At 43.8% G+C, this 26,628-nt stretch overlaps 1 protein-coding gene across 1 annotated transcript in view; it reads left to right on the top strand.

The window, feature by feature from the left end:
- The first annotated feature begins 1,557 nt into the window (after positions 1 to 1,557).
- The window catches only part of kcnn3 (potassium intermediate/small conductance calcium-activated channel, subfamily N, member 3), a 40,312-nt gene continuing 15,241 nt past the window's right edge, over positions 1,558 to 26,628 (top strand). The window contains exons 1-4 of the mRNA XM_061081694.1: positions 1,558 to 2,637; positions 11,965 to 12,060; positions 23,525 to 23,821; positions 24,906 to 25,027. Coding sequence (XP_060937677.1) covers positions 1,558 to 2,637; positions 11,965 to 12,060; positions 23,525 to 23,821; positions 24,906 to 25,027 — 1,595 coding nt within the window. The remainder of the gene's footprint in view (positions 2,638 to 11,964; positions 12,061 to 23,524; positions 23,822 to 24,905; positions 25,028 to 26,628) is intronic.

Genomic DNA, 26,628 nt, shown 5'->3' with positions numbered 1-26,628 from the left:
TGTCACACCTTTCTCGTGGCGTGGGTGTTTTTTTTCCTGTGCACATTTTTTTTTATTGGCAGCCACAGGTTGACCGATTTAATCCAGTCACCATGGATTACTCCTCCTCCTCCTCCTCCTCGTCTCCTGTCGATGGTCACTGACAAACATCGAGATGGGCACCGTGCATGGATCAGTGATGGCACAGAGGCGAACGAACTGACCCGCATCCAAGCGAGAGCGCAGACACGGAGGCAAACATCTGTGTGTGTGTGTGAGGTGGTGGTGGGGGGGTGGTGGGGTGGTGTGGGGGTGCAAAGCGACGCACAATTTCGAGAGACAAGCTGGGAGGACCTGTGGACAGCCCAGTGACAGGAGGCGAACAGAAAGAGGATGGGATGGCCGTGACAACATGAAAAAGAAAAAGTGTCTATTCTCATCCTGCCAGTGATTCAACCTGCAACCTCCAACCTGGGGGACAGGGACTGAGAGAGAGAAGAGGTAGGTGGAGAAGCAGACTGGGAGGATGTGAAGCTGTCTGGTTATATCACACTGGAAGTCGGTTATTGTTCTGGGGATCAATTAGACGCAGCCAACTCTTGGTTAACTAGTCCCAGCACTCCCCCCCCCCCCCCCCCCCCCCCTTTGCTGTCACAGTGCACTGATGTGGAATGATTATCCTCTTGTCCCTGTGCCTGATCTCATCTCCATGTTGTAAAGCCGGAGGATTTGCACCATTCTCCAAGGCTGACAACAATGTAACACGGAGGACATGTTATGGCATAGATTGCTGGAAGCACTGTGAGATGGGAGAGAGGGAGAGAGGGAGAGGACACTGGGAAACGGTGAGCAGCTGAGCGAGGCTGACTGGGCAGCTGACTCAAGTGTGACTCAAGGAATAACATATTCCCCCAATTACCACCACTTTTCTACAGTCTGCTGCCTGTGTCACACGCCTTCAGTTTTTGGAGTTCAGTTATTAAGATTAAGATTAAGATACATTTATTTAAGATTAAGATTAAGATACATTTATTTAAGATTAAGATTACGATACATTTATTTAAGATTAAGATTAAGATACATTTATTTAAGATTAAGATACACTTATTTGTCCCAAACACATGCACAGATATGCACAAGCACTCATGCAATTGTAGGGAAATTTAACCTCTGCTTTTAACCCATCTGGTGCAGGACACACAGAGCAGTGAGCAGCCATGTACGGCGCCCGGGGAGCAGATGTTGGGGGAATAAGGTGCCTTGCTCAGGGGCACTAGACAGGGTAGGGAGAATCCTCTTGGATTTTTGGACAGATCAATCCAGGTTTGTCTTTTTGTTGTTTCTCCGTGGAGTCGAACCAGAGACGAACCCGAGACCTTTTCTGCCCATAGTCCAAGTTTCTGCCACTAGTCCACTAGTCCCCTCATTTGTTGTGACGGATCATAATCCATCACAACTCCTCCCTTCTCCCTGTCTGTCCTGTCCTCATTATTGCCATCATGATTTAAAATCTTATGTCCTTACAGTTCTTCTCTTCTTTGTGTTTCTGCAGACAGGTGCGTGGCCACAGCTGGGACCATGGAGCCTCCCCCCTCTCTGAGCTTGGCTCTGCTAGGAGGGAGTGAGGAGGAGGACCAGCGCTTCCTCTATCCCCTGGGCATTATATCCCATCCCTCCGCCACTGGCAACCAGCCAGGATCCAACCACTCCAACCACATGGGAGGATCGAGCCTCGACCGTCTCAATGGCAGCGGCCCCTCCCCTGCCACGCCCAACGTACCTTCGGTGTCACTTCCTAAGTTGCCCCTGTCCTCGTCTGGAGCGCAGCCCCCCATCCCCAACGCCCTGCACCCCACCAGCACCCCCTTGTCCTCCTGCTTGGGCTCGCAGCACAGCCTGAGTGGGGACAACTCCCCAGTCTACAACGCCCTCTATTACTCCTCCCACTCGCCATCCATGGACAGGGACAGAGACCGGGACAGGGACAGGGAGAGAGAGCGGGGGTGCAAACACAGACAAGCCAGCCCTCTTGTTCACCGCAGGGACAGCAACCCCTTCACCGAGATCGCCATGAGCTCCTGCAAGTACACAGGTGGGGTCATGAAGCCCCTGAGCCGCCTCAGCGCCTCCCGCCGGAACCTCATCGAATCAGACAGCAGCAGCGAGACCAAAGAGGGCGGAGTTTCAGCTGTGGCAGGGGCATCGGCCGCTGGGGGGCATGACCGACAGCGAGAAGCCCCTCCCACGTCCTTGGCGGTCCAGACTTCTACCAATCAAGCCCCAATCCAGACCCCTCCGGAGATTGTGATTTCATCCAAGGAAGACTCGCCGTACGGCGGAGCAGGGTATGACATCACAGACTCCACATCCAACCAGATGTCCATCTACCACCAGAACCACGCCCTGGTGGAGAGCAGGCGGGTGCCGTCGGGCAGGAGCAGCAGGCAGGGGGCGGTGGGGTCGGTGGGCACCGGGACCCGGGGCAGCACCTCCAAGGCCTCCAAACGGAAGAACCAAAACATTGGCTATAAACTGGGGCATCGCAGGGCATTGTTCGAGAAGAGGAAGAGGCTGAGTGACTACGCTCTCATCTTCGGAATGTTTGGAATCGTTGTCATGGTGATTGAGACGGAGCTGTCGTGGGGCGTGTACACAAAGGTGAGGCGACGGACCAGTGATACTAACGAGGACACTCAACTGATTTTTGCACTCTACCTGCCCTGGTTAGCACTTCTTAGCCTCACATAGCGTTCTGCAGCTCTGGAGGAGGAAACCCCTGTGATGTCACACATCATGATGTCATAACAGTTTTCTCAGGTTGGGTGTAGAGGCAACACATTTCTAACAGAACACCTGCGTCACAAAATGGGGGAGTGGTGTTTGACGGACATTTGCATTTACCAGGTCTGATGAAAGACATGTTTACATTACATATTCTGATATTAACCTAATTAGGACATTTAAAACCGCATTTGCTGATAACCTCAATCTGACTGAGGTCATCTTTGGAATAATCAATAAGCAAATTAAGACATGTTAAGTCTAAATGGCAACATGACGTCCTCTGGGAGGTTTCACAGCATTTAGTGATGTCGACATATGGCCGTGACCAGCTGCTTGCCAACCCATGCCCTGCGTTTGATTTGAAGAACGAAGAGATGAGAGAGCTTTTGCGAAATTAGAAAACACTCAACGGGTTGAGGTAGAACTGTGGATTAAACCATTTCAGTTTGGAATGATCAAATTCTGGTGTGAATGTTGGATGCAAGACATAGCGAACATAATGTTGACGAGTCAGACTTCACACTGTAAAATGTGAACGGGAATATGAGTGGAATATTCTATTAGCAGTTGTAAACATCATAATCAAAATAATATCTTTTGGAATAGTCAGATTTTTGCTGTCCATGTAAACATAGTTTCTGTCTAACAAGGCTGTGATACATGCTGGGTATAGCTAAACATAGCATCGGTGCTGGAATCTAGAGTCTAACTTTGATTCCTAAACATTTTGCCTTCATACAGTAGTAACCTATGATGTAATGTGGTAGCCTGGAATGGATGGTGACCGTAGTGAGACTCAAACCAGGAGCAGTAGCACGCATCACCGACCCAGGTCCCAAGGCCGCCCAAACCTTGGATTTTGGGTTGTTGCCCAGATAATTAGAATCAGCTTTTCCACAGTTAATCCCCAAATTCATGATTGGTACACCCACTCGGTGACCACCACCTTGCCCATGTTCTTAGTGGGGTGTGTACTGTAGTGACCAGGCGTGACAGTGTCTGCTTTGGGTGATGTAACGCAACAATGCAGAGGACATAAGGGGCAGATTATCAGCAGGAGACCAGGATCTCATTTGTCTGTGTAATGGGGAGTTTAATAAGCTGCATTGGCCCCTGGCTGCTATTGTGTTTATTTTGGTGGTTTGTGTGTTTGTGTGTGTGTGTGTGTGTGTTTCACAGGGTCCCAGTGAGGCTAGGTGCATGGTGTACTCACCTTGCTGATCTAGAGGTACTTCTATCCTTGTTCCATCTGTACTCTGAGGGTTAACGAATCAAGGAGAGCTAGGTTTCTTTAGCCAGGAAGGCGAACGTGTTAAGTCCATGAATGCAGCCTGTTATATATTGATCACTGATCATGTGAGGGAGGAAGTGACTAGACCGATTCACAGGTAGTCAATTAGAATAAGCCAGCAGGGTGTGTCTATCATCTCTCTCTCTCAGTCTGTTTGTTAACTGTGGTCTCCAGTTCATACCTGGTTTCTCTCTGTTATTGTCAGTGCTAGAAAAGCCTACCTGTTCTGTTTTGCTGGCTGTGTCTTGGCTTCTTTTCTTCTTTGTTACTCTCCCACTCAGTACTTTTTGAAAATCACTGTTTTAGCAGCAGCCTTTTTTTTTATTGATGAAAAATCTCGGTTTGAATTTCTCCCTCTCTGTCGCTCCTTTGTCTCCTTTCTTCTTTTCTGTCCGACCTGTTCTTCTTCCGACCGCCAACTCTTTCTCTGTCTGTCTCTTTTCTAAATCAACCCCACGCCTGCTTTTCGTTTTTTTCCTCCCTTTCGTTTTTCCCCCTCACTTTCTCTCTCTCCCTCGTCTCCCGTGCTCTTCTAGTGGGCGTCAAAAACTGGGGGAGTGCGAACGGAAGAGAGAAGAGGCTGGGTGAGAAATGAGACGCTGGAGAAGGAGAGGGGGAAAAAGAAAGGCGATAATGAAAAGCCTGATTTAGGTTATTAACCCACAACCAATACAGTCCTCATCTTGTCTATCAATAAGCATTGCAGGACAGCTGGGACTTCGAGCCGGGCAGCGTGTTTGCTCCCACTATATCGATTCATTTCTGTTCATTAAGATATCTAGTTAACAGAGTTCAGGAGAAGGGTAAAACATCTTTGAAGCCTTTAGTCTCCTTACAGGATCGTACATTACAAGAAGGATCGTACATTTTTAAAGAGTGGTGGCATCCAGAGAGATGCCTAATGAAAACTCCTTTTTGACTGCCAAGTGCAACGTTACATTCATATATATATATTCCCTTTTTTTTATGGTTGTGGATTTGGTTTGCCTCCAACAGACACTGGAGTTCCATTAAACCGCTCACGTCCTCACGTGGATAATTGAGGTGGAGGGAATCCCGCTGGTTGGGGTGAAAAATGGTTTGAGATCATGAAGATGAAAGAGAGAACAGAGAAGGAGATGGATGGGCTAGGCAGGCAGAGAAGTGGAGAGGTTCAGGCAGTGCTTTATACCAGTCCAAGGGGGGATTCATTGAATGATTTTGTTGTATTGATTATTGATAATCACTCTCCCACACACGCACTGTCCACCCCCACAGACACATACCGTACGAACGCGCACATTGAAAATGGATGCTGACTTCCCAAGGCGTTGTATTGTGCTTCATGTATTGACAGCCGATTATTGAGAGGAAGTGAGAGCCTGTTAGGAAATGTGAGAGATGCATATGAGTTTTCATTAGAGTAAATACATTGTGTGTGTATACATGCATGTGTATACATCCCTGTGTCTTTGACAGTAGGTTAGAACCTCCATGTCACTGTTAACAGCGTGTGTGTGTGTCTGTGTGCGTGTGCCTGCGTGTACTGTGCACCCACCAAACACTCCTGTTGTCGTAAGCAGGTCCAGCTGCTCTATGCTGCACCCAAAAATAGAGATGAAGAATAAGAATGGAACTACACGGGATGGGTTGGACGGTGCATGTGTGTGTTTGTGAGTGTGTCTGCAGGGATAAAGACTGAGAGGTTAACAAGAGGAGGGCACAGCGTCCGTGCCGGTGGATATAGTGAGTAAGCATATGTATATTCATGTGCAGAAACAGATTTGAGACTGTGTCAGCAGCACACACTGGGGCTACAGCTCAGATATTTAATTAATTGATTTAAAGCCTCTCTCGTCACTTATCATCCCACTTGAGTCGAGTTTAAGACAAACACAAAGTCCATGATTAAGGTCACTTCTGAGATCATTTATCTGCAGATAAAAGCCGTTCCAATGCAACGTATGTACATTCAACAGCCGAGACAGTGTCAGCAAATTGTCGCTCAGTGCAATGTTGTTGAGACACTATAGATTATACAAAGAGAATATTGGATGGTGTCATAATTTATGAATGTGAAATGATTAAATTTGCTCACAGGCTGAATTGCGTGTTTTTGCAGAAAAAGCCATCGAACACGGAGGCTCTCTAATTGCTGTCATAACTTTTCTCGAGACGTTTCGGGAGTCTGTCTTCACGCTGCACTGTATTTGAATTCGACGTGTTCTGTGGCCTCGAGTCAGTATCAGTGTCACCTCCTCTCTGCCATTGACCCAGGACCTTGACACTTGAAATGGAGTCCCTCTTTTAGGAAATGTTGTCATGTTGCTTCTATTATTGATTTTATTAGGTACAGGCTAAAAGAGGAAGGGAGGGGGTTCCCTGGCGGACATGTGTCTCTATCTCAGAATAACTGAAGCAATGAGACACCTGGGACCTGAGAACGTGGCCTGTCACTGTCAGGTCGATAGATCACTTCACAAATGCCTACTTGGATCCTCAATGGAACATGGCTATTCTGAGGGAATGCACAGCTGTTGTCAACTTCACCTGTCACACTGTCAATAGACACGCTTGACACCTCAACACACACAGATGGTTGTTAGATGTTGGAGGAGCAGAGGGATGGGGTTGCATGTAACCACCTACTGTCTATTGCTCATCACCAGCAAGTACTTAGTAATTAGCAGCAGATTTCGCTTTCATTCCCTCTTCTGGGTGTTCTCCCTGCAGCCGCGTGGGTTTTCTCTGGGTTGTCCGACTTCCTCCCACAGACGCCACAATGTCTTCCTGTGAGGGGGGGGGAAGGTGGATTGATGCTCTAAATTGACCATAAGTGCGAGTGTGAGTGTGAACGGTTGAACGTCTCTGTATGTTGAACCCTGTGATGGATGGTTTCTCCCCTTCTTTCCCATCCCTCCTTGCATCTTTCTCACTTATGAGGAGTGTTTATGTTCCTCGCCTGGTGAGTTTTTAAACGCGTCACCATTTCCCCAAAGGGGCCATCACCATCCCAGCAGCCTTACACAGGGTCCCTCATTCCCCCGCCATCCATACCTCCACCTCTCCATCCCCGCTCTCACCCCACTGTCTGACATTTCTCTCAGACATTTACTGGGAGACCTTTTGAGACCTTTCTCCACCGGGCCACTTACAGTGACTGCATGCTGCTTTTCAGTGCAGTACATGAGGATCACCTGGGAATTAAACTCACCAACTGCCATCATATTCTCTAAAGGCGCTATCAGCCATCTCTGCACTTCTGCGTCTCTCGCCCCCTCCTCCTCTTCCTCTCTTTCCCTCTACTCCGCTCCACACTCCCTTCATCTTCCAGATCACAGGCTTCTAAGGGACGGTAGATCCCACAGGTATTGCTACTAACAGGTACAAATATGCTGATTTCTTTCAGTGTAAAAAAGGCGATGCTACCTCTGACAGCGAGTGTGAGTGTGTTAGAGCTTGCATCATCAACGGTAACATAAACGATTACGTCACTGAGTAATTGTTGTATACTCTGTATATACACAACTATGGATTGTTTGTCTTTATGTATTCATTGCTTGTGGATTCACCTGGTAATGTGTGTGTTCACAGCCACCTTTGTCTGGATTTAATTGAGTATGTTTGGGCTGAAATTGTGTGCGTGAGTGTGCGTGTGTGTGTGTGTGTCTGTTTATCCTAGTAAGGTGACATCCTTCCCCTGTCTACTGCCTGTTTCCCTGGAGACTGATTGCAGGAAGGCATTGCACTGACACGGAGAGACCCCAAAGGCTAACTTACAACAACGCATCCATGCACATGTACACACACATGTACTAACACATTCATGTGTGTCGTGAATGACATGATTATGTGTCTGTAAGCAACATGCATTGTTCTTACATTTCAATAAGGGTGAGATGGGAACAAAGTGGGAAAACCCTGGTCTGCTTGTGAGTGCCTCTTGATTGATCTGAGAAGCTCAAAACACTCGTTATCTCTGCATGCTCTCCTCCAAGCCATTGATAGAAAGCTCGTTATTTAAAGAAACATGCACTTAACGGTTCAGTGTGTAAGATTTAGGTGAAAGGATCTATTGATAGAAATTTAAATAAAATAATCCTAGTGATGTTTTCCTGAGTGTGTTTCATCTAAATTATACAAATTGTTGTTTTATTTACCTTTTATATTGAAATACTTTATATTTACACATACACATAAAACAAACATGTGTATGCAAACATAAAGAGCAAATGGCAGCGACACTGTCCAACAAGTTGAACCTCGACAACTTAATCGTTTTATTCAGGCTACTATTACTGTAGATTACACTATGTTAAAAGTCTGATGTTTGCTGCTTGTTATGTAGATATGTAAAATCTAAACAAGAATAGAATAGCCCAATACAGCGCCAATGGGTTCTTCCTTGAAGTACACTTGGTATTTGTGTTATCCTACTAACAGACGGACAAACAGCAATGAAAACATAAGGTCCCAAGTGGAAGTAATAAAAAGCAAACAACAAATAACTGAATAACTGTTTATGTCACCAGTGCTAGACCTGTATGAAACAGTCAGCTTAGCTTAGCATGAAGACTGGAGGGATTTAGCCTGCCACTCAAAGAGAATGGTATCAATCATCTGAACTCCCAGCAAGACAGCAGGAGTAGTGTATAACCAAAAACTTTAAACATTACCAGCCTACACAAACATCACAACTTGAAAGCATTTTAACGGAAACCCAATCGATTCTTTACATTTGATGTGCCAAAAATTGTGATGACCTTTAACCTAAGGTAATTAAAATCAAATCAGTTTACAATTGAGTATGTGTGAACCCTTCTGCTGAATTTAAAGGGATTCCCTCAAGGTGTTACGGAGATATTATGTTCACAAGGTCAAAACCGGGTTTTGTGAGGTCAGAGCAACCTTGATCTTCAACTTTTGATCACTAAAGCATAATTTATCCATCCATAAATCCAAATTAATTTTCTACTGAATTTAAAGAAATTCTGAATGGCATTCCTGAAATATTGGTTTTACAAAAATGGATGGATGTGCTTACGGCAGAATGGCAAATGGACAGACAACCCAAAACCATAATACCTCCAGCTCCAGCTGTCATTGTTAGGGAGGTAAAAAAACACCTCAAATGAACAGAAGGCAAGCACACACACACACACACCGTCACAGTCGAGACATTCGCTATAAAGGTAGAGTAAGTGAAGTGGAAACAGGCTGAAACAAAATGCTCTTGACAATGTGATGGGCAGAACTGAAAAAACCTGCTCGTCCAACAGACAGCCGGAGGTAAACGCAGGGAGAGAGGTGAGAATAGAGAGATAGAGAGAGGGAGAGAGAGAGGAAGTAAACTCAGTGCAAATCTCATTTCGGCTCTCTGGTGAGAGTGTGTATTTAAACAGATTCACTGCTAAAAACCCAAGTCTACATTTATCTCATTAGCACAACAATGTTGGCTTCTATTGCCTTCTAGTTTGCTTCAGTGACTACAAATGAGATGGATGTAGAGGAGAGACGGACTGAGACAGAAAAACAAGGCACGAGCGACTAAAGACCAGAAGACAGTTAGAGCTGTGGGACGGCTGATGATGGAGCATATCAGTGGAGAGCCAAAGCTAGATGGTATTTTTCCAATGTTGTGCAGTGGCCTATAACCACACTGATATAAGTAACAAATGAACAACACGCACTTAATGTTCTCCTTGTGTGAGTCTGTGAGTAAGTGTTTGTGCATTTGTATGTGTTATATAAATAGTATGAAGGGGCACCCGGTCTCTTATCCAGTCATTGTAGATATTGATAATTATAGGAAATTCTCAAGAGAGGAATGCACCAGTGCGTATTAACAAGCTAGACTCTGTCTGTATCTGTCCCTATATGATGTTGAATAAATAACATTAAGGTCATGAAGCATCTTCAGAGACCCCACATAGACACAATAACACACTAACACACTATTTTCCAGCAGGCTGACTTGCAATATAAATTCATGAACCCAAAATGCAATGTAGATTCTGCTTAATAATATCATCAAGGAAAGTCTGAGATCGCCGTGATGAATGCTTAACAGCTTCCTATTTAACAGCTGAACTCCCTGATTTGAGATGCTGCAGTCTTAAGGTGGCTCAGCTCTTCCCTTGAAGAGGGCAGCAGGCTACACACTCAGTGATCCTGAAAACGCTCTGTGGGTCTTTTCTCTGCCTCTGCACCCTTGGCATTATGTTTTCCGGCTGTCCGTCTGTCTGCATGCATCATCTTCTTGAATGTGATCTGTCAGGAAATTGAAACAAATGTTCATCTGGACTCAAGGATGAACTGATTCGATTTTGGTGGGCAAAGGTCACTGGTCACACAAGCTGAGACCTCTCCTTCTTGTGAGCACAATATATTAGGAATGCCAAGAGGTAATTTCATTTCATAAAGCACAAATATCCACTTGAAAGAAGACATTAATGTCCCCCTGAAGTCACAAAATATGTTTCAGGATACAAATGACAATTTTTTTCCCAACAACTCTCCAGGTAAGGAACAGAAGTAGCAGTTGTAACAATATTACCTGCAACTTGACTGACTGGCAGAGGCATACTACTGTAATGTGGTAATTGTGGTTTTATATTTATATTCTAACATAGTCCTTGAGCTGATGTGGACAAATGAATCAATTTAGACAGCTTGGCTTTTAGAGACAACAGAGCTGAATACAGATTTTTCTTTTCTAAGGTTGAGAAGATGAGTCAAAATAACATCTTTCTTTGACTGCTGATTCCTGACATTCTTCATTTGTGAACAAAATCTTTTATTTTCCAATACTTGAAAGGTTGGGAGAGCTTATGAAACTGAATATTGACGCTTAAATGCATTCAATAATAAAAATCCAATTTCTGAGTTCAACAATATCCTTCTAACCAACGCCAGACAGTACACCGCAAAAGGAGGATCCAATTTTACCTGAAATGTTTATGTTCTTCTAACAAATTGAAGAATTTTTCTATTTCAAACATGGTGCGAAGTTTCCTGACTTTATTTAAAGGTGTCAGAATATTCTTGGGAACACGAAAATTGACACAGAAAATCCAAAAGGCGGATTTCCTGAGAAAAAATGCAGAAAAATATTCTTTACGTCCAGAGTGAGGAGAGCAAGGATTCCACTCAATTTCACGACCGTTCAAGCAACTTTATCCCGACGTGACCCTGCATTTGTGTTGGGCTATGGAGCCACATATGAGCCCGATCACTGCATAGCTTTGCAATTTTCGCCAGGTCTGACGTGTCTCCCAGTTTCGATAGGTTTGGAGAATCTCAAAGACCTCAAAGATACCTAATAAATCGAATACGTTGAATGCTCTTGATGTTCATATGCATTTTTTTATGTTAATCAAATGGATGCAGTTGTGTAGATGTGATAATATACAAAAGTGTTTGATTGTATGTGTGTGCACGTGTGTATGATGACTCCAGCGAGTGTTAGTGTGCTCTGAGTATGTGGGGTGAGGGGGTTGAAGAAGAAGCCACTGAAGTGCTATGAGTTGTATTGATTGGAAGTTCCCCAGTGCATCGATTATAAACCATAAGAAACTAGACAAGTAGAGGATTAAAAGCTTGACTGAAAGATATTGACGGGTGGGGTACTACCATTCTACTTCTGTTCAGCCTTTGAGTCTGTGCTTGTTAATGTTGATACATATTGTCCATGCTGAGGCTGTGTCGGTTCTGTACACGTACGGGACATTTTAGCAGAAGAGTGACGCAGGATATAGTGCGACATCTGGGATATCTGCAAGTTAAAACAGACAATCAGTTTTTACGATTGTGTCATCTTCATCATAAATGTACTCTGAATATTCAACCAATCAACATGGCAAAGCTAATATGAAATATGCATTATGTTTGCACTGCATGATTTTCATGATGTGTTAATTTATTCTCTACAGAGCTCCATGTACTCTCTGGCCCTGAAGTGTCTGATCAGCCTGTCGACGGTCATACTGCTGGGCCTCATCATCGCCTACCATGCACGGGAAGTCCAGGTAAAACACACCACGCATGCATCCACACGCAGATGTATCCTAAACTGAAACAAACGAAATCACAGGAAGGTGTTTGACATTTTGGCAGCTTTGATAGCTTTGCTGAGAGTCAGAGAAGACGATCGATACCACTCTAACGTCTGTGTGTGAAGTATGGAGTTGGAGCTGGAAAGCGATTAGCTCAGCTGAGCTTAAAAGCTGGAAGCTGAGGAAAACAGATAACTTTGCTCTGTCGAAATGTAACAAAACTCCCAGTGCCTCGAAAGCTCACCAATATTTGTTTGTTAAATCATTACAAAAAGTTATAGTAGTATAATTAAAATGTCAAAAGTTAAGAGTGGAACTATTTGATTCTGAAGTAAGTCACTGCACCAGGTCAAGAAATAGTTCCTCACATAACCCAATCTGAAACCACGATATGATTTGGTTACACCTAAACAGACTCCGACCAGCAGTTGTCCCTTGTTTCCTGATGATGTGCAATGCTAAGCTAAGCTAAGCTAACCAGCGGTTGTCTGTAGGCCTACTTGCTGTAGAAAGTATCTCATCTCACTCTTGTTACTGCATTAGGGCAAAAAAATACGATGTAAGGTGCTGATAGGCCGATTTTGTTGGTTTAGAACAGAGCTATGCTATATGTTGTATGTTGTTTCCTGTCGTTATACTAAATTAAGCTGACTCTACTAACGGCAATAGCTTCATGCCAAGTTCCATTTAACCTCAGAGCTCGGAATATACGACCCCCGAGTAGGAAGTTGCAACTGGAATGCCCCCTCCGGACGGAATTTCGATTTGGAAGGAATCCAAGATGGCTCCTTCGTAAGTCACCATTAGTGACAGCTGTAGTTTGTACTGATTATTAGCACTTCTGTCATTAAATGTGTTGTTCACATAGTAGCCTACTGTCCAATTACTGTCTGTTAACAATGGCCAGCTGGCTAACGTAAACATTGTTCCTGTGCAACTGGATTGCGGCATCATATTTAGTGTGAGTTTTTCATACCGAGCTGAGTAGTGCTATAAAGGTGTTATAAGCAGTTTTAGTTGCCTTGAACAGAGCCATGCTAGCCATTTCCACTTGTTTCCTGGTGTTGTGGTAAACTACGCTAACCAGCTGCTGTTTGTAGCTTCATATTTAGTGAAGACACACAAGAGTTTCTCATTCTAAGCTTCTCCTGTCACTCTTCACTGCACCAGTCCAGGTAATAGTTCCTCAGTTTGAAACCATCATTTGATGTGATGTTGAGCAAGGTGCTGATAATCAGATCTTGTTATTTGGACAGTCAGACCCCCTGGTTTTCTGTTGTTATATTAACTTAGGCTAAGCTAACCAGCTTGAAGAAACATAGTGGGGGAGTGGTGTTGAACGTCTCATCTCATTCTTGGCAGAGGAAGTGCATTTGCCAAAATAGCAACCATCCCTTGAATATTGTTGAGGGGTGGGGTTTTCCTCAAATAAGCCAAGCCTTCTGAGCTCATAGTGCACATATTGTGTTGTCGTCCCTCGGGCTCCAGAGATAGATTCGGGGACACAGGTGTGTGTCGACTAGGGCCAATTAATGACATTAATGGGTTTCTTTGTGGGATCGACAAAACAGTCTGCATGGCTTTGCATCAAGTGGACACACACCACATGTTAAATACACACTTTGCCAATAACAATCCTGTAATTCAATACGTGCAGAGTGAGAGAGCACGCAAACATTGTAACGCTCACACACGCAAGGTAAGCAAACACACTCAAACTCTTGTAAGGCTGAAGCAATCAATCAAAACTGCTGTCATGCTTCGTAATATCTGTTTGGCTGTTTGTCATTTCACTAATATAATGGTACCACAGTCATTTAGCCAGGGTTTTCAGTTGAAGCCATTTGCAATCGATGCACATTGACTATTTATGGGAGCCTTGCGGATATCAGACCCAATGAGTGCCCCCACACCAGCAATTACTCCCACCAGCTAAACCTTGGAGCCACACTCATCCATCTCACCACATATTAGTTTAGTGCTGGGACTTTTCTGTGGAATTACGTCACAGCTTGGATTGCTGGAAATGTCTATTAAAGGTCCAGCAGGTCTGTGATGGGGATTCTGATGCATTCTGCTCCGAGATTCAGCCTCTCCATCTTTCGATCAATAACTAGATGGCTGTTGCTTATTCACTGTCATACACAGAGACTGGTAATCACTCCATAAAAGGCAGCTGCTATGTATTAAGAGGCACAAAGGAAGGGATCCCACTTCATTTATTCACATGGGATGCACATGCATTAGTGTGTTTGCATAGGCCGTTATGCATTCATTGATAAAAGAGATCCTCTCTCTGCTCACAAGTTTGATGTCACATTCACATATGGAGTCAGTGATCCACCCACGGACTCTGTGGCTGCCACACGTGACAGGCACACTAATACTGACATGAGAAGAAGAGATTGAGAGGATCCACTGTAAGGTCGACATAGAGAAAGAGACAGAGGGGAGAGATAAAATGGTCTTCCGGTAATCTCTTTGAGAAATAATTCCTTTTGATTTAATGAAGTTAGGGAGTAAAGGGGGGGTGCTGTGTAGGTAGGATCACGGCTGGCTGGGGGAGGTGTTGGGATTTAACCCCAAAAATCACTTTTATCAACAGCTTGAGTCAGGATGGTAATAATTTAAATTGTTACCCTACAGCAGCTCACCCCTTTATAGGATAATTCTGGTTTATTACAGCATCAGTCTCATTGTTATTGTTTCAGCTGTCGTTTCTCTGCGCTGCTGGAACATTGTTCTCACCAAACTATCAGCTGAGATCAGAAACATTGCGATCAGATGGTCTGACAGCTTTGAAAAAGTCAACAAGGTTGAGTCAGACAATCCAAGCCATTCTGTTAGGAAGCGAGACAGAATGTGAACACAACTAAGGAATGCAGGGCAAACAGATTCAATAGCTTATTATTCCCTGCAGTCATTAGCCCTTTTAAATTGGTCTATGCAATTTTTTATTATTTGTATTTATTTACATTGTATTTATTGATTGTCTGTTTTGACATGCACTGATTACTGGTTGTACAATAAATTGCCCCTCGAGGCAATAGCCTAAAGATTTCTGGATCTTCTTGATCTTAATAATGTCTTCACTGCACAGGAAAGCGATGTTGGTTATACTGAAAACAGGAAGTTGGTTAAAATCATACTCTGTAAAGATGGACGACATGACAGCTCCCCAAAAGAGAAGCCAAATTATCTCCATCGCCCCCTGGTGACTGTAGATGTACAAAGTACATGTCAAATACATTTTTCCCAAAGATGGTTTGTGCCATCACACTGATGGATTTTTAAATGTTTATTTTTCAGGGATGTTTGGTTTTAATTTATTTGCTGCTTTGAAAATGAGGTGAAACGTCATGATTGATAGCAGAAGCTGACTCGTAGCTAGTCAAGTATTGGCAGGACAGAGATTCCACTGTTTTTCAAAGAAAAAGAAAAAAAGGAAATATTGCAAACTAAACAAGTAAGACCCATGTTGGTGTAAACTGGAATTATCGTTGAAATTTTTAATAGATGAAAAATGTCTCCTCTTTCTGGCCACCTGGCGCACATAAGTCTAAAATTCACTTTCTTATCGTTGTTTTGGTCTTTACCAGCTCCTGAGGGAAATATTTGTCACTTAAATATCTTCTGCTAGGTTCACCAGCTGGTGACTGTGTCTGCTGTTCACGGGTAGACCAGGTACAACCCGCTTTTAGACCTTTTATCACTATAATCAGCTTCATGCAGTACTGATGCGGTGAAAGTGAATCAAATCAAAACTATTAATCAATTATTGATTTATGTAGAATGTATTTAGCCTAGATTAGCATAAAGACGGGAAATATTGTTAATCATCTAGCCTGGCTATGTCCAAAGTCGTACTTATACCAACTAGACTCGAAAGGTTACAACTGTACTGTGTCTGTTTTGTTTTTTTTAACCCTTACGTAAAATGAAACTTAAAAATACCAGCTTGTGGTTGTCGGTGGAGTCAAACCTGAGTGCAGTGACAGTGTGTAACATCCTACACAACGTTCTGCTCATGTATCTAAAAGTGCTTTCATGTATGCAGACTACACCGGAAAGCATCGTGCATGTTTCATTACATGCATGTTAATTTTATTATTCAGTATCTACCGACTGGCGCCAACCCTATTTGCTTATATATATGATGGTCGTAAGAAGTGCCATTTTGTCTCAGTTTTTTTTATCGTTAGATGGTTACACACACACACACACACATATACACACACACACACACACACCGACTTCATGAGATGCAATGTCGTGCAAAATGAAAGGCATTGTTCAATAAAGATCTCATTCTCAGATTATGACACACACTCTGCTGGAGGATTTTGCCCAGCATGTAACAGGATATTACACACATGTACACACACACAGACACACACATACACACACACACACACACACACACATACACACACACACACACACACACACACACACACACACACACACACATACTTCTGTGCAGAAGGTAGCAGCTGCAGAGCCGCTGCAGATCACAATGATGTTATCTGGTGTAGCTGGCATTTATACCTTTCTCTCTCCCCGTTTCCCTGATCTCCATTTCTCTCTCTGCTCCTGTCGTTTATCTCACAGTACTCTGTGTTTACCACCACCAGCGTGCTTCTCTCTTTCTGTCTTTTTTCTCGCTTTCTTCTCCGGCTTCTCTGTCATTATCAGATTAGATCTGTCTCCCTTCTCCTCCACCGGGCCTCAATTCAATTTTGTTGTTGAGTTCCACCTCTTTTCTCCCAGATTCCTCTCGTCCCTTGTTGCTCAGCCTTCAACTTCTCACCTCTTCACCCTTCTCCTGTTGTACTTGAACACTCACCTGCATTTCCCTCCATCTAAATGCCTGTTTATACCTTTTCACACATGGCTTGTGCCGTCATCCTTTCTCTATCTCTCCTCTGCCTTCCGGTTATGGATGTTTCTCTCCACTTCACGTCTCTTTAATCTCTCTCTACAGTGTCTCTAATTAGTCATACAAATATCCTGTATTCCCCCTCATCAAATTAAATATTGTGTGTTCTTATTAACTGACAAGAACATGAAGAAAAACAGTTTCCACACTGATGTCATTCCAGTGTCACAGTGAAAAGTAACAGGGTAAAGAGAGGAGGAGATGATGTGAGAAATTATTGATTTGAAGTGAGAACATTGCAGTTTTGTGTTGTGTTTACTCAGCTGAGTCACATTAACACCTCTGGGGGGTTTTCTTTCATTTCTAGTCGAATAAAGCAAACAGGACATCTAAAATCCTGATTAAGATAATAAAACAAATGCAAATTTTATTGAAATGCTGTTCAATTCTGCCTTTGATTTTTTATTGGTTCACTGTATGTTTGGATTCAATTAGTCTAACGCAAATTAGCATATTGCTAAATTCTCAAAATCCTATTACAGTGAGATATTTGCTGCCAAAATACTTGAATGTTTTTTCTGAGCGGCTTCAAATTCTTCATCTTATTTTCCATCATTTTAAACAACGTTTTATCATATTGTCCGTTGTTTCACAGCAGACATTTTGAAAAAGAATTTCAAGAATTAACTATAATAAACAGAAAGTGCTGCAAGAGTTATTACTGGTGAAAAGATATGATCCCCAACATAACATTTCATTATTATTAATGATTAGTTTTAGAATAGATTTGAGGATTTATCTTACTTTAGCTCCATGCAGATACTTCAGGACAGTAGCACAGCCCTTATGATTGGTGCGTCTGCTCAACTTTGTCCTGATCTGCTGTACAATTTGCATAAAGCCACAAATCTGGACAGTGGCCGTCTGCCCTTGATGGCTCTGGCACGGTGAAAAACTTTACTGATAATTAAACTTTGAGAAGAGTGGGACCTCCACTTCCACTCTCTTAAATTAATAAGGTTTTGTCCTCAAACACAGATTGCTTCCCATTTCACAGTTGATGTTTGTAAACTTTGGAAGCAGTGAGGTGAGAACTAGATTTGAGGATTTAGGAACACAACTCGATCAGGATCTGTTTCCTTCAAATATGTTTTGTGTTGCACAAACTCTGATGAAAAACAGGGGGCAGTGTACTGTATGGGAATGTACGGTTAGACTTGTTACAGCAACATCAGGAGCATTTCAAGGGACTTTGGGCCCCAGGCATAAGGAATCTGAGGTGCCCTTCATCAAACTAAACCAAATCCCCTCAAAGAAACACATGTTACAACCTCCCATTCAACCAAACCACTAAAATGACGAACGACATGGGGCCTCATTATGGGTTTCCAACCATGTGTCATTGAAGTCTCAGCAAATTATCATTGCTAGGGACTAATGTAACTCGGCGTTTTATGGGCCCCCTGTCAGCTCGGGGCTCCAGGCTATTGCTTTAATTATCCTGTTGCACCTGATGATGAAAAATACAGTACTCATTACTGTCGGATTTTGTTTCTCTCTTCTCTATTTTTTTTATTATCGATTTAATGTGCTTTGAACTTCTTTGTAAAGGTTCTTGACAGATGTTTAGAGGCATTCTTAAGAGATGCCACGGATACTTTACAGAATGTTATCTCCACCATGAATTCAGGAGACAGGGACGGCGATGACTGACGGCCTAATCTGCTCAACCGCATGCCATTAGTCTGAGCTGACGTTGCACCCAAATGACTGAGATTGATGAGGAATGATGGAGACTGAAATATTGAGAATGAAATATCATCGGTCAAGCCAATGATGAATAATTTACCCTAAAAAGAGTTGTTGTTATGAATCACAATCTCCAAGAGGCTCTTTGGGCTAATCAGAGGAATAAATGATTCATTCAGCCCAAACCAAGCTAAATGCCCATTTAAACATTCTCCAGAAGTTAATGGAGTATAATAGAATATCTGACACACACACACACACACACAGAGAGGGAAACTTTTACCTACCTGCGAACAAGAAACAAATTACTCTGAAACTGAAGGATTCATTTTCGCTTATAAACTGGCAAGAAATCCCGACTTGAGGGACGAAATTTAATTGTTGTTGAAATTAATCAAATAGAAACTCTGAGAGAGTGAGAGAAAGGGATATTTCTCTGGTCCATTAGTGCACTTTAAGCGATAGTGAACTGGGTTATTTGGTTATTTTGGAGGATTTCAGAAGCAGTCCATTGATAAAGACGACAATGGCTCGGCACTCACAGCCACTCAAACACAGTCGAGATGGCATTAGGAAAATAAAGAGTCCTGTGATGTGTACTACTTCATGGTCATTTCATGATGTCATGTTCTGCACATTCTGCATAATGCACATCCAGCCGGGATCTATAATGGAGGAGAAAATGGAAGTGATAAACAACCACATCCTCCTCAGCCTGCAGAAATGAATGAAGCGCTTTACCCATTCATTTCCAAGAAATGTAAATTTTTCCTATTTGTGTCTCGCTAGCCTGCGGCCATTTATAGTAATAGTTTGTTTATAATTATATTTACACCAAAGGAAATTCCTGATATGGGAATCCTCTGCTCAGTCTGGCACGGCTGCTGTTTTTAGTCTTTCTAGTAGCAGCATCAGTAATGTACACACCACAACTGTGAACCTTTTCCTCATCTCTTGCACTTTTCAACACTTTCTTTTCACCTACATGACACCTCTCCCCCTTTTTTCCTGTCTCATCTTTGTTACGGGCCTGTTCCCTCAGAGTCAGGGAGAGCGTGTTAGCCTCTCTGCATATTCGTGTGTGTGTGTGTGTATGTGTGTGTGTGTGTGTGTATGTGTGTGTTTGTGTGTGTGTGTATTCGGGTCGCCCCAGTTATTTTCTGCCCGTTCCACAGATTTCCATGCTGTAGGAGACCCAGACATTTCCCATAGGTGTGATTATGTGTGTAAAAGTGTGCATACTTTTCGGTGTTCACTCCGTCTTCATCTCCTTCAGTGATTAGCGCCGTCTCCATCCCAGACTGAGGTTTAGTCTTTTCCCCTCCCACGGGAAACGCCGACTTGAGACTGATTTGACTGCATCTCCCTCTTTTTGCTTTTTTAAAGAGTATGTGCAGCGTTTGAAAAGGCCGTTTGGATCCGTTTGGATCCGTGCGGATGCGTGCGCGTGTTTGCAGAATTCCCCCCTGCATGTCTCGCTTGTTTTCGCTTGGCAGAGTTTGGCCAGCTCTGCGTCTGGTTCCGTGATGAGAGGCATCTGCAATCAGGGACTTAACACGATTACAAAGCTACAGCGGCCGCGGGGACTGGAAGGGGTTGAGGCACGGCTGGCTGAGGAGGGAGGATGGAGGGGTGACAAACTCCTCCAGCAGGTTCCAGCTGGAGCAGAGTCGAGGGGAGGAGCGGGGGGGTGGCTTCAGACCTCACACTCTCTCACACTTTCACCTGTGAAGAGATGTCAGTCTATCTTTGACACTGTAATCTTCACACATTTCTGCTTTTTGTCTGTGTTTTTCTCCCTCGTCTCCCGCTGGACGCTCCTTGTTTTTCTCTCTGACTCTGGCCTCCTTCTGTCCACTCGGCTTGCTGTTCCCTTTCCTTGTGTCTTGCCCTCTGCCCCGTGGTGCCACGTTTGGTTAATATTAAGAAAACAACAGAAGACACGTTTTTCATCCCCCCCATGATCCTGCTCTTTTTTGCTGTGGGCTTGTTCTTTATGTCCAGTTTTATTTAGCTTTGCTTGTCCCTGACCTTCCTTCTTGATTCTCTCCTCATAGAGATGACAGGGTGTGTGTGTGTGTGTGTGTCTCTCTCTCTCTCTCTCTCTCTCTCTCTCTCTCTCTCTCTCTCTCTCTCTCTCTCTCTCTCTCTCTCTCTCTCTCTCTCTCTCTCTCTCTCTCAAACACACACACTTAGACAATCCCGACTTACTTTTCCTCTCACCAAACACCCCCTCCGCTTCATTCCCTCCCTCTGTCCTGGTCATGTAGGGGCAGTGGCACTCACTCACTCCCATTGACAGATTACTTTCCTAATGGAATTTAATTATTTATCCCTTCCTCATGGCGATTTAGCCAGGAAAAGACCGACAGGAGCAGGAGCGCGAGGGAGGACAGTGAGGAGAGGAAGGGAGAGGCGCTCATTTCCTCCAGTGGCAAGGAACTGGATCACCTCCGTTTTGATTTGAAGAGGTGTCATTCAGAGGGAAAAGGAAGCGGAGCGAGGGATGTTAAAAGGAGGGAAAACACAGAGAAAGACAGAGTCGGGGATGATGGAGCAGCTAACACGCACCCCCACACACACACAAAGTTGTTCTTGTCACTTAGGAGGACATGTGTTATATTCTTTCCCCACCACTTTAACCACATACACGCCTACCGTGATCCTAAATCTTAAATTTAACTGAAGGATGAGTGTTAGGCCGGAATTTTGGTGGTTCACATTGTTGGAAACCAGCTATTTGTCGTCGAAAGGGAGATGAGTCCTTGTATAGTGACAGATAAATTGTTGTCCTCAAATTGTGAGCACAAGCACACACAAACACACACACACACAGACACACACACACACACCTCTCCAAGTCTATGCAGAGAATATGAGTGTTAGACAACCTTTTTTTCCTCTCTCTACCTCTTCACTCGCTGTCACACACCGCTCCTTTTTCCTGGATCTCCTTTTCTTTCCTTGCCTTGTCTATAAATGCATTTCTCCCATTTGACTCTCTCTCTCTCTCCCTGTCTCTCTCTCTCTCTCTCTCTCTCTCCCTCTCACTCTCTCTCTCTCTCCCTCTCTCTCTCTCTCTCTCCCTCCTTCTCTCCCTCTCTCTCTCCTTCTCTCTCTCGCTGGGGATCCTAATTAAGCTTGGCTGCTCTTTGATGTTGTCGCCTTGGCAACAGTCACCATGATGAGGCTGGGTCTGCACACTCTCTCTCAAACTCACTCAGCCATACACAAATACACACTAGTACAGTACAAAGACACGCGCACGCACACACGCTCACTAAAATCACTGAAGAATACAACCAGCGTTTGACCCTTGGTTCAAATAATAGCTAACACAATGACTCAGGCTTGTGCGCAGGGCCGGGTCTAGGCAGGGGCAAGAGGGGGCCTGGCCCCCTCAAATAAATGTTGTGCCCCCTCAAACTAAATCCCAATTTATAATAATAATAATATAATAAAGCACAATGCCCCCTCAAGATTTGTGGCTGCCCCCTCATACATGCCTGTCTAGACCCGGCCCTGCTTGTGCGTAGGCAACATATGTGTCAACACATGTTGGTTACATGTGTACACACGTAACAACAGCAGAGCAAAGGACATAACGTCGGTCCTGCTGCGCTAGATGCTGATAATGATGAAAATTAAATGAAAAACACAGTGTGTGTGTGTCCATAGGTGGCTTGAGAAGAGGCTGAGCTTCAGTTCACCTTCACGGTGACAGCAGCCATTTGGATGCAACACCCACTTGCTCTGATGTTTGACCTGCTATTGTATTTGTTTTGTTTTCGTAAATAAATGTTTGTGTGGGCTAAAAGCCCTTGAGATGAATCATGTGGTTAGCACCGGCTCTTCCTCCAGGCAGAGCAGCATCTGATAAACTTGCCTGATTTGCAGCAGGGGGGTTCCTTGCTTTTATCTTCTCTCTCACTTTAATCTTTTCCGTCCTCTGGCAGAATCTTCTGTTTTTGTTCATGGAGACCGAAAATGTTGATTTTTATTTTCCAAATGCTTTATTTTTCCAATGCAAATCAATGCGCAATTCTGTTTCTTTTCTTGATTCATATGAAGCATTACGGTTTTTCAACCGGCATAAAAAGTTCTCTCTTCTAGAAACTTTTCTTTCTTTGCAGTGTCCTCCACTCCCCAATAGTTCCCCGTTCCTATCTTTATCTCCTCATTTCCTCTGCACCTCATCCATCCGCCTTCTTTCCCCCTCACCAACGCCACCTCCCCACCGCCACCACCTCCCCCAACCCCTAGCTCCTGTCAGCACAGTCTGGAGAAGGGCCACTGTAATGAAACCGGCTCTTACCACGTCCTTATAACAGTGGCTTTGGCGAAGAGAAACCGTAGCAATTAGGATCACAAAACGTCAACATGCAGGGAGGCAAAACTACAATTACAGCGACATTGGTAGGACTTTGCTAATGAGACTGGCAGAAATACCCATGTAGTGGTAGAACAATATTGTGATAGTGCTAATTGGGAACCTTAGAACCTTTACTTAAGAGCAGCAGCTTCAGATGACTTTGTGTCTTCGGTTTAATTTATGAGGACAAGTGTTGTAAGTTAAATGACTGAGCCAAAGCACTGTATGGGGACTGAATGGATTGCTGACTAGATGGATGGGGTTTTACATCTCGGGAATGAGACATTTATTCCAAAGTGCTTCTGGCTCCTTTTAATCATCAGATCAGTCCACTGTACTGATGGGTGAACTGTGCCAGCGGAGGATCATGATGAACAGTTGCATTAAAACAAGTGTAACTCCTCGATTAACTCTCCACGTGTTTCCTGTCCCTGCAGCTGTTTGTCATCGACAATGGAGCAGACGACTGGCGTATCGCCATGACGATGGAAAGGGTCTTGCTGATCTCGCTGGAGCTGCTGGTGTCTGCTGTGCATCCGGTGCCCGGGGACTTCAAGTTTCAGTGGAAGGCGCGGCTGGCCTTCTCGTACGCGACGTCGGAGGCCGAGGCCGACCTGGACATGGTGCTGAGCGTGCCCATGTTCCTGCGCCTCTACCTCATTGCCAGAGTCATGCTTCTGCACAGCAAACTCTTCACAGACGCCTCCTCCAGGAGTATAGGTGCCCTAAATAAGGTCAGAAGGGGTTTCTGCTTTCATGTGTGTCTGTGGGGATCTATGCATTCAAGAGAGCGGCTGTCAAATATTTAGCTGGAAACAGACGAGGGAGCTGTAACGGTATTCAGGTCAAGAGCTCTCTCTTCTGAATTAAATCTGTGTCTGTGTTGTCCCTTTCATCCCTGACCTCTATCTCTCTTACTAACTCAAGTCCTTCCTTCCACTCCGTCCTTCCAGTCACCCTGTTCCTTTTCATCTACCACTTCAAATCCCATTCCTCTCCTTTTGTTTCCATTGTCAATAGAGACTTAGATATAAGCTGTGGTGGATTTCTCACAAAGCAATATGAGAAGAAGGCGTGAAATGGGAACAAGATATTGCATACGGCCCAAATGGGGCATAAAATAAAGGAATAGAATGAGATTGCCACAGGAGTGTGGAGAAATGTGTACAAGTCATTTGATAAATGATTGGTGGCATGTTTGTAATGACATTATATTATCAACATTACTCTAAAAGCAGGAAGTGGCAGTGTAGCACATGTTGGAAAGGAGGAGGAGATGAGGACAGTGGGAAAGAGAGAGAGTGGATTTTAGATGAGTGATTTAGCTTTTTACGAGCGAATCTGCGATGACACTATTCTGACCCTCAGGGTACAGTGATGGAGAGAGGAGGTGACGCTGCCGTTGAAGTGCAGCTCTATCATGACAACTTATTTATCAGCTGCTTTAACCTTCCAGTGCGGAACCTTTGCTCTCAAATGATCCATTTGCCTGAGTTGATGGTCTGCCTCATATTAACCGATGAGCGACGGAAAAGAAACTACACCGAAATAGGCCAATTGCTCAAAGACACTGTAGCTTGACCTGAGTCAGAGGGCGAGCTGCCATCTCAAATCCAATTACAGCGGAGATTCTCAGATTGTGGTGGCTTTCAAATGCTGCTCAGAAGACTAATTAGTAAATCATAAAGTCTGTGTGGGAAACCGGGAACAGGATGAGGATTCACAGCTATAACAAAAAAAAATGACACTTAAAAATATGTGTGTTCAAATGTCATATTTTTCTTTCTGCTATACTGAATGTGTGTGTTTGTTCTCTAGGTGCATTTTAACACACGATTTGTAATGAAAACCCTCATGACCATCTGCCCCGGGACGGTGCTGCTGGTCTTCAGCATCTCTCTGTGGATCATCGCTGCCTGGACCGTACGAGTGTGTGAGAGGTCAGTATCAAAGCTAGTGTGTGTGTGTGTGTGTGTGCATGCATGTGTGTGTTTGTGCATGAAATAGACAGCCAGAGGATGAGGAATTCAACTCGATCAAAGTCCAAGGTCTTGTGTGACCAGGGGCAATTGGTGACAGGAAATGGGCAAAGACCAGCCGGAGGACGATGAGATACTTTGCCCCTGGTGTCTCTTGAGGGGTTTTAGGGTGAAGCACTGAAGTACCTGTAAATAGACAGTTTGGGAGAAACTCTGCTCCTGGATCTGGCTGATCTTATTGCCCTCTTTTTTGAACCACTGATGCTCTTTCCCATTGGATGGCAGTAACCACAGCTGTAGGGGAAAGGAACGTTCAAGAGCCTAAGTAGCTGTAAAGCAAAGCACTCCAACTTTACTCCTAACAAATATCGCAACATTAACCTGACTCATATAATGATAAACCTCAGCCATAGCTAACAAATCTGGACGCTTGAGCTCGGTGTTGAGTTTTACTCTGGTAATAAAACAGACTTCAGAAAAGTTGAATGACAAAATTACCCAATCCTACTACTCTCCCTGCTGCCCAATCAATAGGTGTTTCTTTAACTAGGGACAACCAGGTACCAGGGTTTATTTTGGGATGGCAATATAAAGAATGGTGGTTTATGGTTATCAGACAGAATCAGGTCGTTGTGGAAATGGAGTGATGTGTAATAGATGCCAAAAATGGATGGCATTAGCAGTCAACCGTGTCTCTAGGATGTCTAGACTTATGCTTGATTGAACGACCATGTCATTATTGAGAACATTATCAACAGCTCCTGGATTGATTAATGCAAGAAGAGGCAGGTGTAATTGGTTGCAATTAATAGTAGCTTGTACGAGAGGTCTCGACTGTATGGAATGATTAATTTGGCTTATCAGTACCCCTACTCCACCTGATGAGTCTTGTCTTTGGGGCACAAAAGACAGGCAGCGAGGAAGTAACCGACCTGACACGAGGAGATGCACGTAATAGGTAAAATCTTGTCTTCCACCCGCATCAGCCAAGCTTTGCCAAGTTGCAGGGGTTCACCCTCGGGAGATTCAACAGGTCCCTATGTATTGGAATCAGTAGAGGATTGGGCCTCAATTATTATGAGGGTTAGAAAGCGTGAGCGAGATTTAGCTGCTGGCATAATGCATACTGATTTGTTAGGCATGCAATTATCCAACCTGACTGCCAAGACAACAACAGAACTTAGGCTAGCTGGGTTCAACCCTAGAGGCTATTTTATCTTTCAGTTTCTCTCTCAAACCTTTTAAAGATACTCCACATGGAGCCTCCTCTTTTCAGTTCCCATCTGCAATGTACATCTAAAATTCCACAGCATAATTTGAAAACTCTCTCTCTCTCTCTCTCTCTCTCTCTCTCTCTCTCTCTCTCTCTCTCTCTCTCTCTACATATATATATATATATAAGTAAATAATATAAATGCAATTTAATATAAAGGAATTTAATATGAAGGAATATGTTATAGGAATATATAATAAATAGAATAGGAATGTAAAGGAATATATTATAATTTAAGGAAGCATCATTGAAAAACCAGCGAAGGAATCCTCAACACTTGTCTAACTGG

This window comes from Limanda limanda, chromosome 11 (genome assembly GCF_963576545.1).
Source record: "Limanda limanda chromosome 11, fLimLim1.1, whole genome shotgun sequence".
Lineage (NCBI taxonomy): Eukaryota > Metazoa > Chordata > Actinopteri > Pleuronectiformes > Pleuronectidae > Limanda > Limanda limanda.
Note: the sequence above shows the minus strand (reverse complement) of the source record. Positions and strands in the feature narration are given on the sequence as shown.